This window comes from Mustelus asterias, chromosome 7, assembly GCF_964213995.1.
Source record: "Mustelus asterias chromosome 7, sMusAst1.hap1.1, whole genome shotgun sequence".
NCBI classification, from domain to species: domain Eukaryota; kingdom Metazoa; phylum Chordata; class Chondrichthyes; order Carcharhiniformes; family Triakidae; genus Mustelus; species Mustelus asterias.
The window spans coordinates 119819391-119836334 of NC_135807.1; the positions used below are offsets into that span (position 1 = coordinate 119819391).

Consider the following 16944-nt stretch of genomic DNA (forward strand, 5'->3'; position numbering starts at 1 on the left):
TCCTGGGCTACATTCTTTACACAGCTGAAAAAGACAAATCATGCTAGGCCCTTAGTGCTGCAAGAAAATCTGTCAACATTTTTCTGCTCTTGTTTTGTAAATTTTCATTCTTTTAAAGCTGGATAATATTAAAAGTGAAATAAAAACTCCCTCACTTGAACTGAAACTTTTTTTTAAAAATTACCTAAGGTTTGTTCAAATTAATAACATCCATCATCTGCTAGAAAGCAAGTATATCTGATATGTGATTGTTATCTGTGTTATTGGGGACGATTCTCCCAAAAAAATTCAGAGTGCTGAATTTGCGTAACTCCCGCCAATTTTTTTAGCATGATCTTCAGAATGAATCTCCCACTCTCTGAGCACTGCAAAGTGTCCTAGCGAGATTCACACTGAAAATCTGTGGGCAGGGCCTATTCCCGCCCAAGATGCCAGCAGCGCAGTGCAAGTGCCGGTTTGTCAGAGCGGAGATCGACACATGTGCAGTAGCCTTGCACTGTCGGCCACCCCAATCACTGACCAGCTCGATCGCTGGCCAGCCCTGCAACCCCGCATTGCTGCCCCTCCGACCACCCCCCCCCCCCCTCACCCCCTGATTGCTGCCTTCCGGGGCAGACCCGATCACCCACTTCTCTCTCTTTCCCAGCGATCCTCTGGCAGAGTGGCAGTGGGTCCCGACCCACTTGGCACTGCCCGATGCCTGGTGGGCAGTGCCAAGGTGCCACTTGGGCATTGCCAGTTTGTCCCTTGGGCGGTTCCAGGGAACCAGACTGGCACTGTTCAGGGGATACCCCCCTTATCCCCCACCTCGGCGGGGGGAGGGGGGCTGCTTCCATGGCCTCTATTTCCTGCAGCGAGGTCAGCCACCTGTTCCCCATTAGTGGGGAGCGGCTGTAAACCCCCTGGAGTGAGCCACTCCTGGCGGGGGGGAGACGCTAGCAGGCCCACTAATTGATGTAAATTGTAATTTAAATATTGAAATCCACTCGGCACGGAGCTGATTAAGCGAACAATCTTCGCCTGGGAGATGCATGGAGGCCGTGGCACCTAACAGGGAACCCACTAAACAGCCTCTGCTGATGTCTGACAACCCATTGCGCTGCTGGAGCAGCGCAGCAGGCTGGGTGAATCGGCCCCGTTGAGTTTTCAAAATTACCGTGTTTGTAGTTCGATGCTGAGTGGGAAGTTAGATTTTAAAAAGTAATGACCTTGAATTGCACTGAGTTGATGTGTTTTATTCATTGATTAGTTTACCCATAATACTGTCCTCCTTACAGGTCTGATAGCAACCCTGCTCCCCCTCCGTTCAGCTTGCCTGTTGTTGTAACTCAAAGGTAAATGTTGACACTTCTTTTCTGCTATTCTCAACGTGTTTCAGTATTATCCTGTTAACCATATAAAATATAGCACTATGTGCGTACTTCCACTAATCGTGATCTGATATGACACTTGGTTGATTTGCACAAATTTTGTTTTGGGGGGAAAAAAACAATAGATCAATAGAAAACAATAGGATTCTTAAGGGACTCGATGGTAAATGCTGAGAGGATGTTTCCCCTCATGACCGAGTCCAAGACCAGAGTGCATAGTCTCATAATAAAGGGGCGCCAATTTAAGTCTGAGATGAGTTGGAATTGCTACTCAATGGTTTGTGAGTCTTTGGAACTTGTTGTCACAGAGAGCTGTGGGAGCAGAGTCCTTGTGTATATTTAAGGCTGAGATAGATTTTTGATCAGTAAGGGAAGCGAGAGTTATGGGGAAACAGCAGGAAAGTGGACGTGAGGAATGTTGGATCAGCCATGGTCCTATTGAATAGCGGAGCCGGCCTGAGGGGCCAGATGGCCTACTCCTGTTCTTATTTTTTTTATGGTCTTACCAGAAACATAACTCTGTTCCGTTCTGAAAATCTGTTAGCAATTTATTTGGTTCAGTTTTTGTGTTGAAAAAGGTTTTGAAAAAGTCCTTTTTGAAGTCAAAAAAATTGATTGACAATGTAGTTTCCAACATAGTAAAAAGCATTTATTAAAAATATACAATATAGTAATGTCATCTAACTTCTCTCTAAACTTAACTGGCTGAGAAAGTGGCCCAGAGAAAACAGAGGTGAGTATGTTATTAACCCACTGTCTTCCTCCGCAGCAAATGCGACAGACACTATCACGCCAGAATGCAGCTCCTGAGCCATACTAGCCAATGCTTAACACAGAATCGATCATCAATGCGCAAACCGTCCTCTTACGAGGCAGAAGGCTGCCACCACTGGATCAAATTAGGAGTTGCATGTAGCGTGACAACGGATGAACGAACACCGTGCGACAGTCGCCAGGCAGGAGTGTTCCCTTCCAACTAGGGAACACTTCAGCAGTCAAAGGCACTCAACTTCCGATCTTCGGGTAAGCGTTCTCCAAGGCGGCCTTCAAGATACACGACAATGCAGAATCGCCAAGCAGAAACTGATAGCCAAGTTCCGCACGCATGAGGACAGCCTCAACCAGGATCTTGGGTTCATGGCACACTACATGTGACCCCCACTATTTGGCCTGGGCTTGCGGGATCCTTCTGGCTGTCCTGACTTGGGACGGTTCACGCCTCTTTGACCTGTGGTTGTCTCTCTTTCCACTCGCACTGTCTGTGCCTGTGGGGACTTGATTGCCTGTGGAGAAACACATTCCGGCCATTGTCTTACAGTTGTGTCTTTGCCTGTATGTGCCGTGTTTTTGGGGCCTCCTCGCCACTCGCCTGGTGGGAGAGCGGTGTTCCGGGGGCTCCTGATTCCAGGTAAACCTGTTGGACTTTAGCCTGGTGTTGTAAGACTTAAGACCATAAGACATAGGAGCGGAAGTAAGGCCATTCGGCCCATCGAGTCCACTCCACCATTCAATCATGGTTGATTTCAACTCCATTTACCCGCTCTCTCCCCATAGCCCTTAATTCCTCGAGAAATCAAGAATTTATCCATTTCTGTCTTGAAGACGCTCAACGTCTCGGCCTCCACAGCCTTCTGTGGCAATGAATTCCACAGACCTACCACTCTCTGGCTGAAGAAATTTCTCCTCATCTCTGTTCTAAAGTGACTCCCTTTTATTCTAAGGCTGTGCCCCCGCGTCCTAGTCTCCCCTGCTAATGGAAACAACTTCCCCACGTCCATCCTATCTAAGCCGTTCATTATCTTGTAAGTTTCTATTAGATCTCCCCTCAACCTCCTAAACTCCAATGAATATAATCCCACGATCCTCCGATGTTCATCGTATGTCAGGCCTACCATTCCTGGGATCATCCGTGTGAATCTCTGCAAGACCCGCTCCAGTGCCAGTATGTCCTTCCTGAGGTGTGGGGCCCGAAATTGCTCCACAGTACTTCTTACTGAAAGGATGGTGGAAAGCCCCTCATAACATTTAAGGAATTTTAGAAGTGCAGTTGCGATGCCAAAACCTGCAAGGTTATGGGCCAAGTGCTGGAAAATGGGATTTGAATAGTTAGGTGTTTTTTCTTTGACGGCGCAGATGTGATGGGCGAATGGGACCTTTTTCTGTGCTGTTTACTTGTATGACACTGATTGTATTACTGACAGTATCCTTGGCTCTATAAACAGAAGTTATGCTAAAACCTTTTTGAACATCTAGTTCAGCATCAGCTGGAATATTTTGGCCAATTTAGGGCACCACTCTTTAGAAAGAATGTCAAGCCTTGAAGAGGGTGCTATTTACTATTAGAATGACAACAGATTAAAAGTACTTCCATTTACAAAGAGAGACCAGAGAAAAGGGGTCATTTCCCTCCTTGGATGAGAACTGGTTAACAATACTGTTTAAAATCATGAAATTGTTTTGATTACCTACCTAAACTGTTTACGATTGCAAAAGTGTCAGTAGCCGAGAATGAAGATTTATGGTAATTGGCAAAGGAACCAGAGGCCACAGAAGGAAAGTAAAATTATGCAGTGAGTTATTATGAACAGAAAAGTATTGTCTGAAAGGGTGACGGAAGTGAATACAATAGCACCTTGCAAAAGGAAATATTATTTGAAGTGAGAAAACTTTCACAGCTATCGGGAAAGTACAGGGTTTTGGGACTAATTAGAAAGTATTTTCAAAGAACCATGATTAGCACAATGGGCTGAATAGCTACTCTGCTGTATCATTCTGTGATTCTATCCTGCTCTAGAATTCCATTATAGGTCTGACAAGGTGAATGGCGAAGCTCCTGTCTTCCAATAATTACTGCTTCTCTGCTCCAGAAAATGCAAGTTCTATATCAAGTAATGCTGTCCAAAGCTGAGACTAATCCATCTTTTTAACTCATTTGCCTATAATTTCCTGGTTCCCCAGTGTCGCATTTGGGTGTACCCCAATGATGTACTGTGGAATCACTCCAAGAATTTCCCAGGTAAGTGTTTACCTGTCAACTGTCCAGATGTGCTAACTTTCCCTGGACAATTGCATGAGGCTGGGATCCATCCGACAAAGCAATTTAAGTCACTTTGGATGTTTCTCCCAATTTTCCACTCTTGGTTACTCTGAAAGCATCAGGTAGAGAATAAAAACACTCCCAGCTAGAGGGTGGCAAATGTTGTGCCTTTGTTTAAGAAGGACTGCAGGGGAAGCCTGGGAACTACAGGATGGTGAGTCTAACATCTGTCGTGGGTAAGTTATTAGAAGATATTCTGAGAGACAGGATCTACAGGCAAGGACTGTTGGAAAATCATGTCTCAGACTTTGAGTTTTTTGAAGGGGTAACTAAGAAGGTAGATGAGGACACTGCAGTTGATGTTATCTACATGGACTTTAGCAAGGCCTTTGATAAGATACCACATGGTAGGTTGTTGCATAAAGTTAAATCTCACGGGATCCAGGGTGAGGTATCTAAATGGATACAAAATTGGCTTCTTGACAGAAGCCAGAGGATGGTTGTAGAGAGTTGTTTTTCAAACTGGAGGCCTGTGACCAGTGGTGTGCCTCAGGGATCAGTGCTGGGTCCATTGTTATTTGTCATTTATATTAATGATTTGGATGGGAATTTAGGAGGCATGGTTAGTAAGTTTGCAGGTGACACCTACATTGGTGGCATAGTGGACAGTGAAGGTTATCTAGGATTGCAACAAGATCTTGATCAATTCGGCCAATGGGCTGATGAATAGCAGATGGAGTTTAATTTAGATAAATGCGAGGTGATCATTTTGGTAGATTGAACCAGAGCAGGACTTGCTCACTTAATGGTAGGGCGTTGGGAAGAGTTATAGAACAAAGAGATCTTCGGGTACAGGTTCATAGCACCTTGAAAGTGGAGTCACAGGTGGACAGGGTGGTGAAGAAGACATTTGGCATGCTTCATTGGTCAGAACATTGAATATAGGAGTTGGGACATCTCGTTGAAGTTGTACGAGACACCAGTAAGGCCACACTTGGAATACTGTGTACAGTTCTGGTCACCCTATTATGGAAAGGACATTATTAAACTAGAAAGAGTGCAGGATACTACTGGACTTGATGATTTGAGTTATTAGGAGAGGCTGGATAGACTGGGACTTTTTTCTCTGGAGTGTAAGAGGTTTAGGGGTGATCTTTTAGAGGTCTATAAAATAATGAGGGGCATAGATCAACAAGATAGTCAACATCTTTCCCCAAAGATAGGAGAGTCTAAAACTAGAGGGCAAAGGTTTAAGGTGAGAGGGGAGAGATACAAAAGGATGGTAAGTGTCTGGAACAAGCTGCCAGAGATAGTAGTAGAGGCGGTACAATTTTGTATTTTAAAAATCATTTAGACAGTTACATGGGTAAAATGGGTATAGAGGGATATGGGCCAAATGCAGGCAATTGGGACTAGCTTAGTCGTTTAAAGAAAGAGTGGCATGGACAAGTTGGGCCGAAGGGCCTGTTTCCATGCTGTAAACCTCTATGACTCTATAACTTGTCTATAAACGTATACAAAAAGTAAAATACTGTAGATGCTGAAAGTCTGAAATAAAACAAAGAATGCTGGAAATACTCAGCAGGTCAGGTGCCCTCTGTGGAGACAGAAACAAAGCTAATGTTTCAGGTTGATTATATTTTGTCAGAGCTGGAAAAAAAGTTAGGGATGTCACACGTTTTCAGCAGATACAGAGGCCTGGGAAAGGGAGTGCCAGGTGGAAAGAACAAAAAGTTGATGGTGCAAGACCAAGAGAAATGGTAATAGAACAAAGAAAGAAGTAAAAGATGGAACAGAATCCCCTTCCACAGCTATCAGCAAAGAAAATGGGAGCAGAGATCATGAGCTGAAATTGTTGAACTCCTGAAGGCTGTGACATGCCTAATAAAAAGATAGGTGCTATTCCTCAAGCTTATGTTTGAACTTCATTGAACAGCATAAGAAACCAAGGTCAGAATGGAATGGGCAGAGAATTAAAATGAGAAGTGGCCAGAATCTCAGGATCATGCTTGTGGACTGGATGGAAATGTACCCCTTTGCGTGCCCTTCATCCATAAACTTATCTTGTATGTCTTTGAGGAATTCATTGAGCGTTATACTTCAAAACTTTCACTTCTCTCAAATGTCTTCAATTACAATTCATATTCTTCAGCCAGTTGAAGGAAATTAACTACTGTAGACCCTGAAGAATTTCCTTTTTTTGTATCACTGCCTTTGGATATCATTACAACAACGAGCTTTTATTTTGACATGACCTTTAACTTATTAAAATATGCCAATGTACTTCACAGAGGCATTGCAAATCAAAATATGACAGCGAGCTATATACGGTGATATTAAGGCAGATTTGTGGGATCTTCCGCTGGTACCCCATGGTGGATTGGGAAACCCATTGGAGGTCTAAGTGAAACTAATTTGCATTCCGCTAATGAAATGCAGATGAAGGCCTAACCAGAATCTTCTACCCACACCCGATTCTCCATGACACCAGCAGGAAAACACGCTAGTCCAGAGCACATCTGGAACAATATGGTGTGCAGAAATCAGGATGCACCTAAAAAATGCCTGGTGTTGCTTCCGAAGTTCGGGATGGAGGCCGCCAGCAGCCCTGGACCTCAGAAGACTACAGCAGTGGGTGAGGGGAGGATCTACAGCTGTATCTTCCAGCTTGTATCGTGAGAAGGTCCAACTTCCACCCTTAGCTTCTTCCTGGAGATCCATCTGGTTTGTCGAGATGTCCATCTTCTTTCTTCAATGGTGCGTTGGGTGCCTTTTCAATATGGCAGGATAGGATGGCAGGACACAAGCCATCATGCCGGGCTTGCCCGGAATGCGGCGTTAAGCCCCTAGGTGCATTATTAATAAGGTTAGGGCCGGAAGATATGGCATGGCTTCCTGCCAGCCTCCTCAGCAGGAAAGACTCCCAATTCCAACCCTTGCCACAGGAATTAGTCCAGATGGGAGAATTCCACTCTGGTGTTGTAAATGCCTGAAACTCACCATGAAATAACTTGCGTCATAGTTTTTTAATATTGGAAAATAAATCTTATTCCTTACAGTGCCACCAACGTAAAGACTCATTTTGACAGTTTAGTTCCAGGTGCTGCTGGCATGATGACTTTAGTGTTTGGTGGTGCACCTGATGTATGACTGGAAACATATCAGGTCTTTATGTCAGATCCAACAATCCAGCCAGGTCACAATTCACTGTTCACTTTTCTAATTAACTGGAAAAGTCATGTTGGATGTTAATTGGTATTGATATTTTTGAACAATTGTTTTTGTTATGGCATGTTCTACATGATTTCACTTTATTTGAAAAGGTACAACTTGATGGTCAAAGTAACAGTTCATCATGCTGTGAGTCCCTACTGTACTGTGGTCCCATCTTCTTCAGACCCCATGGCATTAAGACCTCTGTCGGACATGTTGAAAGTAGCCTGGAATACTGCATGGTATCATGGAATTGATCAGATTCTTGATCAGAATGGATATCCGGGATTTGATACGTCACCAGAGTAAGTATAAATATAATCTCTAGCTGTTTACACACAAAGAACAGTCATGTTGATGAAAGTTAAAAAAGCAAATGCACCCCAGCATGAATCCCTGATTTCGATGAAGCCAACAGCAAAGAATTGAAGCAGATTAAAAAGAGGTGACACCTTTTGGAGTATGGGCTGCGAGGCAGATGTTAAATCCATGCCAAAGGGCAGAGGAAATTATGTGAGCAATTAACTTTGTTTTGTGTATAGTAGCTGAAGCAAACATTTGTATTGTAATGGGGCTCATTGTAATAGAAGAACAGTCAATGTGTGCAAGAATTAGTAACCGTGGTGTAAAGTACTGATGAACAATAATGGTTTTATAACAAATTAAACTGGTGAATGGTGATGGAAACGTTATTTTCCAAATGTGTGTCACCATTAGATTTGTGGGTACATCTCTTCAGAGGAAAATATGCAGAGTCTTTCTGTAGTATTGGAATTGTGCGCTTTATTTTCCAGAAATGAATCTAGCACCTATCTGCCTCCACTTAAGGGTTCCTCCAGCCACAGTATCTAAGACGACCAAAGTTAGTCTCTCGTACAATTTCCTGTGACCTCGGGCATAGAGTCAACATCAACCCAGCCACCCATGCTCCAAAAGCTGTTTATTTAATCCATTTCAACTTTCGCTGTTGGTTTCTTTGAAAACAGTGACAGATTTTAGGGTCTATTCATTATTTAACTTTAACTTGTGTCTATTCTTTCCCCGTAGTGATGGGCAGCCCACTGTTCATCTGCCCAACTAATGGGCTTATATGCTTTTGTTTTCTATTCTGCAATTAGCACTATTCCTATTTTGGTTAGCACTGCTGCCTCGCAGCGCCAGGGACCCGGGTTCAATTCCTGGCACTGGGTCACTGTCTGTATGGAGTTTGCACGTTCTCCCTGTGTCTGTGTGGGTTTCCTCCAGATAGTCCAATTTCCTCCCATGTGTGGGTTAGGATGCTTTGGCCATGCTAAATTGCCCCTTCGTATCAGGGGGACTGGCAGAGTCAATACATGGAGTTATGGGGATAGGGTCTGGGTGGAATTGTAGTTGGTGCAGACTCAATGGGCCAAATGGCCTCCTTCTGCACTGTAGGGATTCTATTAAGTAATGACTTCCAACTGGAGTTTCTGAACAGTATGAGGTTGGGAGCCCTAGACTGTTAGGCTGTTGATAAATACATCATTGAACCAGGATTGACTGACCATAGAGACCAGTAATATGGAACCAGACATTGGTCTGCATGGTATAGTGTTGCACCACATGGTGTATTTACTCACTGACAAATGGAGTACAAATTATTACTTTCTAACTTTTCCTGAGTCATCATTGCAATGCCATGCACAATAACGCAGGCTACTTTTAAAACCAGTTCATCTGAATGATCTGCAATCATCTGCATAAAGTTTGTCAATCCAGCAACCCAGCAGGAGTAGAGAGTCAAAATAATAATTTAAATCCAAAATGCTCCAAACAAATCACACTGCCATCCAATAGCCTTATTCTGATTTTTATGGTTTAATTGCTGCAATTTAAAATTATGTTCATAGAGTTTAACTTTAGCTGAACAAAATGTGACAGATGGAGTTTAATGTGGATAAGTGTGAGGTTGTGCATTTTGGTCGGAAAAATGGGAAGGCAACTTATTATCTAAATGGGGAGAAACTTCAGGGTGCTCCGGTGCACCTCGTTCATGAGTCACTGAAAACTAGAATGCAGATACAGCAAATAATAAAGAAAGTGAATGGAATGTTGGCATTTATAGCTAAAGGAATAGAATATAAAGGTAAGGAAGTATTGCTGCAACTATACAAGGCATTGGTGAGGCCGCACCTGGAGTATTGTGCACAGTTTTGGTTCCCTTATTTGAGGAAAGTTGTAGTGGCATTGGAGGCAGTTCAGAGGAAGTTCACTAGATTGATTCCAGAGATGAGGGATTTGTCGTATGAAAAGCGATTGAACAGTTTCGGTCTATATTCTCTGGAATTTAGAAGAATGAGTAGAGATCAAATTTAAGTATACAAGATGATAAAAGGTATGGATAAAGTAGTCATGGAGAGGATGCTTCTGCTGGTGGGGCATTCTAGGACGAGAGGTCATAGTCTTAGGATAAGGGGTAGGAAATTTAAAGTAGAGTTGAGGAGAAACTACTTCTCACAAAAGGTTATGATTCTGTGGAATTTGCTACCCCAAAGTGCGGTGGATGCTGGGACAGTGAGTAAATTTAAGGAGGAGTTGGACAGATTTTTAATTGGTAATGGGTTAAAGGGTTATGGGGAGAAGGCAGGAAAATGGGGATGAGGAGCATATCAGCCATGATCGAATGGTGGAGCAGACTCGATGGGCCGAATGGCCTAATTTTGCTCCTATATCTTATGAACTTCTGTGCGTGATCTCGGTGTACATTAAATATTAATGCTGAAAAATATGATTGCATGCATGCTGACTTCTTGACGCATTGATTTGTTGCTTTATATCTTTTTTCTTTTATAGGTTTTTAGAGAACCTAAAGTTGTTGCCTGTTGACATTGTCGTCCTTAAAGCAACCCATGTTATTAGTGGCTTGCAAGAATGTCTCATTTCCATCACCCAGGCAGTGTCTCACAGTGTTGTCAGTTCTGCTCTGACCCGAATGAGATTGTATTTGTTGAATGACAAACTGGCTCTGAAACGAGGAATTGATAGCAGTATATCCATATTGCATCACCTTGAATGGCAAACAGCACTGGGCAGGTATGTACAAGTATTGAAAACTACAACACTTGCAAAAGTTGGTAGTTATGCAACTCGTGAGTTCCAATCTGTTCGCTACTCGGCAACTAGATATTTTCAAATTATGTTTACTGCATCTAAGATGTTTAACTGTCATATGTACATACCTTTTATAGTTTATTCAGTGTATCTTTTAATAAGATTCTTTTCTACCTCTTTTAATCTCTCCAATTGGTTTATTTTCAAGTTATCTTCATAAATCTTCAGAGGTAATAGCGGATGCGTTAGTGGTTGTTTATCAAAATTCGTTGGATTCTGGGGTAGTGCCGGCGGATTGGAAAACGGCTAATGTTACGCCGCTGTTTAAAAAAGGAAATAGACAAAAGGCGGGTAACTACAGGCCGGTTAACTTAATGTCTGTAGTTGGGAAAATGCTGGAATCCATCATTAAAGAAGAAATAGCAGGCCATCGGGATAAGAATGGTTCGATTAAGCAGACGCAGCATGGATTCATGAGGGGAAAGTCGTGCTTGACGAACTTGTTGGATTTTTATGAAGATGTGACTAGGGCGGTTGACGGAGGGGAACCGGTGGATGTGGTGTTTTTGGATTTCCAAAAGGCGTTTGATAAGGTGCCTCACAAAAGGTTGCTGAAGAAGATTGGGTCACACGGAGTTGGGGGTAGGGTGTTAACGTGGATTGGGGATTGGCTATCTGACAGGAAGCAGAGAGTTGGAATAAATGGGTGCTTTTCTGGTTGGCAGAAGGTAACTAGTGGCGTGCCGCAGGGATCGGTACTGGGGCCTCAACTATTTACCATTTATATAGACGATCTGGAGGAAGGGACTGAGTGTAGGGTAACAAAGTTTGCAGACGACACAAAGATAAGTGGAAAAGTGAATCGTGTGGAGGGCGTAGAAGGTCTGCAGAGAGATTTGGACAGGCTGAGTGAGTGGGCGAGGATCTGGCAGATGGAGTATAACGTTAACAAATGCGAGGTTATTCACTTTGGAAGAAATAATAGCAAATTGGACTATTATCTAAATGGAAAGACATTACAACATGCTGCTGTGCAGAGGGACCTGGGGGTCCTTGTGCATGAGATGCAAAAACCCAGTCTGCAGGTGCAACAGGTGATCAAGAAGGTAAATGGGATGTTGGCCTATATCGCAAGGGGGATAGAATATAAAAGCAGAGATGTCTTGCTGCATCTGTACAGGGCATTGGTGAGGCCGCAGCTGGAATACTGTGTGCAGTATTGGTCCCCTTATTTGCGGAAGGATATATTGGCCTTGGAGGGAGTGCAGAGAAGGTTCACCAGGTTGATGCCAGAGATGAGGGGTGTTGATTATGAGGAGAGACTGAGCAGATTGGGTTTGTACTCGTTGGAATTTAGAAGGCTGGGGGGGGATCTTATAGAGACCTATAAGATAATGAAGGGGCTGGATAGGGTAGAGGTGGAGAGATTCTTTCCACTTTGAAAGGAAACTAGAACTAGAGGGCACAGCCTCAAAATAAAGGGGTATCAGTTTAGGACAGAGTTGAGGAGGAACTTCTTCTCTCAGAAGGTGGTGAATCTCTGGAATTCTCTGCCCACTGAAGTGGTGGAGGCTACCTCGTTGAATATGTTTAAATCACGGATAGATGGATTCCTGATCGGTAAGGGAATTAGGGGTTATGGGGATCAGGCAGGTAAGTGGAACTGATCCACTTCAGATCAGCCATGATCTTATTGAATGGCGGGGCAGGCTCGAGGGGCTAGATGGCCTACTCCTGCTCCTATTTCTTATGTTCTTATATAGCCAAAATTACTGCTCAAATTTTCTGCTCAGAAGATGCTGTTGAAAGGGGCTGCAACAAAATGATTTTCTGTTGTTGGACCAGTACAAGGTGCCTGGGGAAAGCCTTAAATTTGTTTTTATAATAAATTTGAACCTTTAGGAATCGCTGATGCAGACTTTTTTTGCAGGCTTTATTTCAAATTGTCTTCGTGAACAGCGTGCATACCAGCCAACTTTAATTTTGCTTCCTCATGTCCCATTCTATTTTTCGTTGCAAAATAGCGACAATATCAGATGGACTATTGAGGCCTATAACTTTTAATGTAGTTCTGATAAGTTTTTTTGAAGAACTTTAGCCTCCACTTTATATTACCTTTAAATAGCAAATATTATAGGACAAGTAGGAGAAATGTTATGGGCTGTCAAAAGTGCTGCTGAACAAAAAGGTTTTAACATTGCTCTTGAAGGTAAAGGAAGAATTGGCAAAATGGTCACATTTTAGGAAGTTGCAGAGTGTAATGGTCTGGCGGCCAAAGGCCAGTACAGGTTGGACAAAGAGAATGGAGGAATTATAATCGTCCAAAGATAGTAGGACAATAGTAAGTGCTGAGATGTGGGGCTGGGATCATAGAAAGGAGTGAGACCATGGAAAGCTTTGAAGGAAATGAGGAATTTGAGGTGTAATGGGTCATGGGGAACCAGTGAATGTTTGCTAGTACAGGATTCACCAATTAGGATGGGTTAGAATGCAGCCACTCGAGTTCTGGATCACTTGACATTTAGGTAGGTTGGTACTCGAACAGCCGCTGTGGAGCATCTAGAAGTGTCAAGCTTTAAAACGATGACATGAACGAGTTTCAGCATGTGGAGGAATTTATGGAGGTCGCTGTGATGGCGAACAGGATGGTTCTATCTAAGTGTGAATTTTGACGTTCTGTTTAAGGTCAGACAGGGCACAGTGAGCAGTGCCAGGTTCGGCTTGACTAAGCAGCCAGATGAAGGATGGAGTAACTCCCTGAGATGCAGAGGTTCAGCTACGTTGATGTGGATTTCAGGAAGGGAGCCAGGCTCCCTGACTGGATAGGGAATTCATGATGTGGAGATGCCGGTGTTGGACTGGGGTAAACACAGTAAGAAGTTTAACAACACCAGGTTTGTGAACAGAATTCCCACTCACCTGAAGAAGGGGCTTGGAGCTCCGAAAGCTTGTGTGGCTTTTGCTACCAAATAAACCTGTTGGACTTTAACCTGGTGTTGTTAAACTTCTTACTGTGGATAGGGAATTCACAAACATAGCTAGATAGAGAATTAATAGGAATACATATCTTGCTGCCAAAACCCGGGACCCCTTGCAGAGTGAGATTTAACTTGGAGATGTTAAAACAAAGACTAAGGGTTGGACTGATTAAAGTACAAACAGATATGGAACGAGAGAAGCGAAATAAGCATCTGTGTATTTGAACACAATCCGAACTGTCTCAACTCTGAGTGCTGGAAGGGGTTATAGTTACAGGGCCATAAAGTGGAAATTACCAATGGATGTACATTAATATTTAGCGGGTCTTGCTTCTGTATGTTAACAGGTAATCAGGAGCTATTAACATGTACCCTAAACCTATCAGATCGGAATTCTGCTATGTAATATCATTAAATACGTAATGGCAAATGATCATTGTACACGGCCTCCAGGAAGATATGTTTCAATGGGACAGGGTGTAAAAGTCACACTATAAGAACTCGGGTAATGGGCTTTCTCTGCAGAGGTGGCTCTTTCTGAGCATTCACGCCTCTCACTGCAACAATATTAAAGCCTGCTGTAATTCTGCATCCAGTTGGGGTCTCATCGTGGTTTCTCTCGGCCACCCTCAATTTGGCAAGTAGTAGCCCCCTGTAAAACCCTCAGATTTTCCCCACAACAAGCAGGAATACGACAGGCATTACTGCTGATCTATGCAGTTTATTTCATTTTGAGTTCCTGCATTACAGTTGGACTGAAAGCAATGAAACCAAAGCTGAAATCCTGATGAAACTTCAGTAATGATATAGTAGGGAGTGAATGCCAGAATTTCTCTTTCAATCAGAGTTTTTTCGCCATCTTCAGATCGCCTTTAGGTATATACATAACACCTGAAAAAGCCCATGTCTGAGTTCCGCAGTGCCTTTTTGCTTAATTATGATGTGAGCTTTGCAAAAGAGTACAGGCAAAATAAGAATGCTGCTGTCAGAAGTGGGGTGCACACAGAATGTGCATCAATTAACAATTACATTTCTGAAACTCTCACTGAAGGATTGGAATTAAATTCTATTTCATTATTTATAATCTTGTTTTAGGTTTGTTTTCTTGGCTTAATTTATGTACAACAAAAGCGAGTATTTCAAAAATAACAAAATCACATGTATGAACCGTTACTCTCAGGATGTGGAGACCTGCATTAGCTTGACATTTTGCACAGTCATTATTAATTATGTTCTAGATTTTTACAAGTTCTTCCAGCCTGTGTTGAAGATGAGAAACTCCTGGCTGATGTTGTGGCTTTCCTGAGCAGAATGTTGATAGCACAACGGGATAGTACAAACATTCAGGACCTAAACCTGCTTTTGGAGCTCCTCCTTAGACAGGTAAGAATTATCGTGCTGCTAGTGAATGTAGATGAATAATAGATGATATACTAAATGGTTGTAATCCAGCAAAGGCAACTGGTATCATCAGAATGGTCATTAATGTCAGTTGAATACCAAAGTTAGCACATAGCCTTAAGATAATAGATTCAGCAGTCGTTTTTTTCAGAGGCTGATTGCTACTTTCTTTTTGCTGAATTGGGTGAAACTGGACATAAGCAATTACATCAGCATCCTCGTAAATCTCTGTACCCTCTCTAAAGCAATTGCATCCTTTCTCTCATGAGATGACCAAAACTGCACACACACTGTTTAAGTTGTGGCTTAACTAATGGTTCATATGTTTCCTGCATAACCTCCATGCTCTTGTATTCTGTGCCTCAGCTAATTAATGAAAGGATTCTATTTGCCGCCTTAACCACCTTATCTATCTGTACCGCTACATTCAGGAATCTGTGGCATTCACTCCAAGGTCTCTCACTAGCTACATTAGCAACCAATTTAAGATGATCAGTGGAGCTGGTAATGTAGTTTCCTTTGCTAGAAGCAACACATATTCAAACAAAGGGACCTATTCTGTGCGAACAAAGGAAATCACCTTTTTGCAATTGAGAGCCTTGGGAGCTGTTTTCTCCATGGCGATGCCTTGACCAATCAGAGACAACTTGCCAAACAATCAGCACGCTTTTCTTCTGTAATGTAAATTTCTGTGTTCGTTTGAGGTTTGACCTTCTTGCATTTGTCCTTTTGAGTGGAAGACAAAAAGCTTCAGCAGCATACCGTTTTTTTCAGCAATATCAAAATATTTTTTGTGCTAGAATTTCCACATAACTGGATTGATGGCAGCTTCTATTTCTTATGTTTATACCTCTAACTTTTCGAGCTTCATTCAGCTATCTGAATGTGATGAATTTGTAAGATCGTGTGCTCGTATTTTCTTCAGCTCTGCACTTGTTTAAAAATCTTCTCAAAACCTATCTTTTTGCCGAGTGTAATTCTCTGAATCTCACTCTTCCCATATTAATGTCCACTTTCTTGTAATGATGTGGAGATGCCGGCGTTGGACTGGGGTAAACACAGTAAGAAGTTTAACAACACCAGGTTAAAGTCCAACAGGTTTATTTGGTAGCAAAAGCCACACAAGCTTTCGAGGCTCTGAGCCCCTTCTTCAGGTGAGTGGGAATTCTGTTCACAAACAGAACTTATAAGACACAGACTCAATTTACATGAATAATGGTTGGAATGCGAATACTTACAACTAATCCAGTCTTTAAGAAACAAAACAATGGGAGTGGAGAGAGCATCAAGACAGGCTAAAAAGATGTGTATTGTCTCCAGACAAGACAGCCAGTGAAACTCTGCAGGTCCACGCAACTGTGGGAGTTACAAATAGTGTGACATAAATTCTGATTCTAGGATCGCATGATAAAGACTCAGGAGGAAAAAAGCAGAAATATTTATGTGAAATAGTGTGACATAAACCCAATATCCCGGTTGAGGCCGTCCTTGTGTGTGCGGAACCTGGCTATCAGTTTCTGCTCCGCGACTCTGCGCTGTCGTGTGTCGCGAAGGCCGCCTTGGAGAACGCTTACCCGAATATCAGAGGCCGAATGCCCGTGACCTGCAGAGTTTCACTGGCTGTCTTGTCTGGAGACAATACACATCTTTTTAGCCTGTCTTGATGCTCTCTCCACTCCCATTGTTTTGTTTCTTAAAGACTGGATTAGTTGTAAGTATTCGCATTCCAACCATTATTCATGTAAATTGAGTCTGTGTCTTATAAGTTCTGTTTGTGAACAGAATTCCCACTCACCTGAAGAAGGGGCTCAGAGCCTCGAAAGCTTGTGTGGCTTTTGCTACCAAATAAACCTGTTGGACTTTAACCTGGTGT

General features: G+C 42.7%; 1 protein-coding gene across 2 annotated transcripts in view; it reads left to right on the forward strand.

The window, feature by feature from the left end:
• rttn (rotatin) overlaps positions 1 to 16944 on the forward strand; it is a 224289-nt gene that overhangs the window by 98543 nt on the left and 108802 nt on the right. For both annotated transcript variants that reach the window (XM_078217148.1, XM_078217147.1), the window contains 4 exons: positions 1278 to 1334; positions 7731 to 7925; positions 10435 to 10674; positions 14909 to 15053. In XM_078217148.1, coding sequence (XP_078073274.1) covers positions 1278 to 1334; positions 7731 to 7925; positions 10435 to 10674; positions 14909 to 15053 — 637 coding nt within the window. The remainder of the gene's footprint in view (positions 1 to 1277; positions 1335 to 7730; positions 7926 to 10434; positions 10675 to 14908; positions 15054 to 16944) is intronic.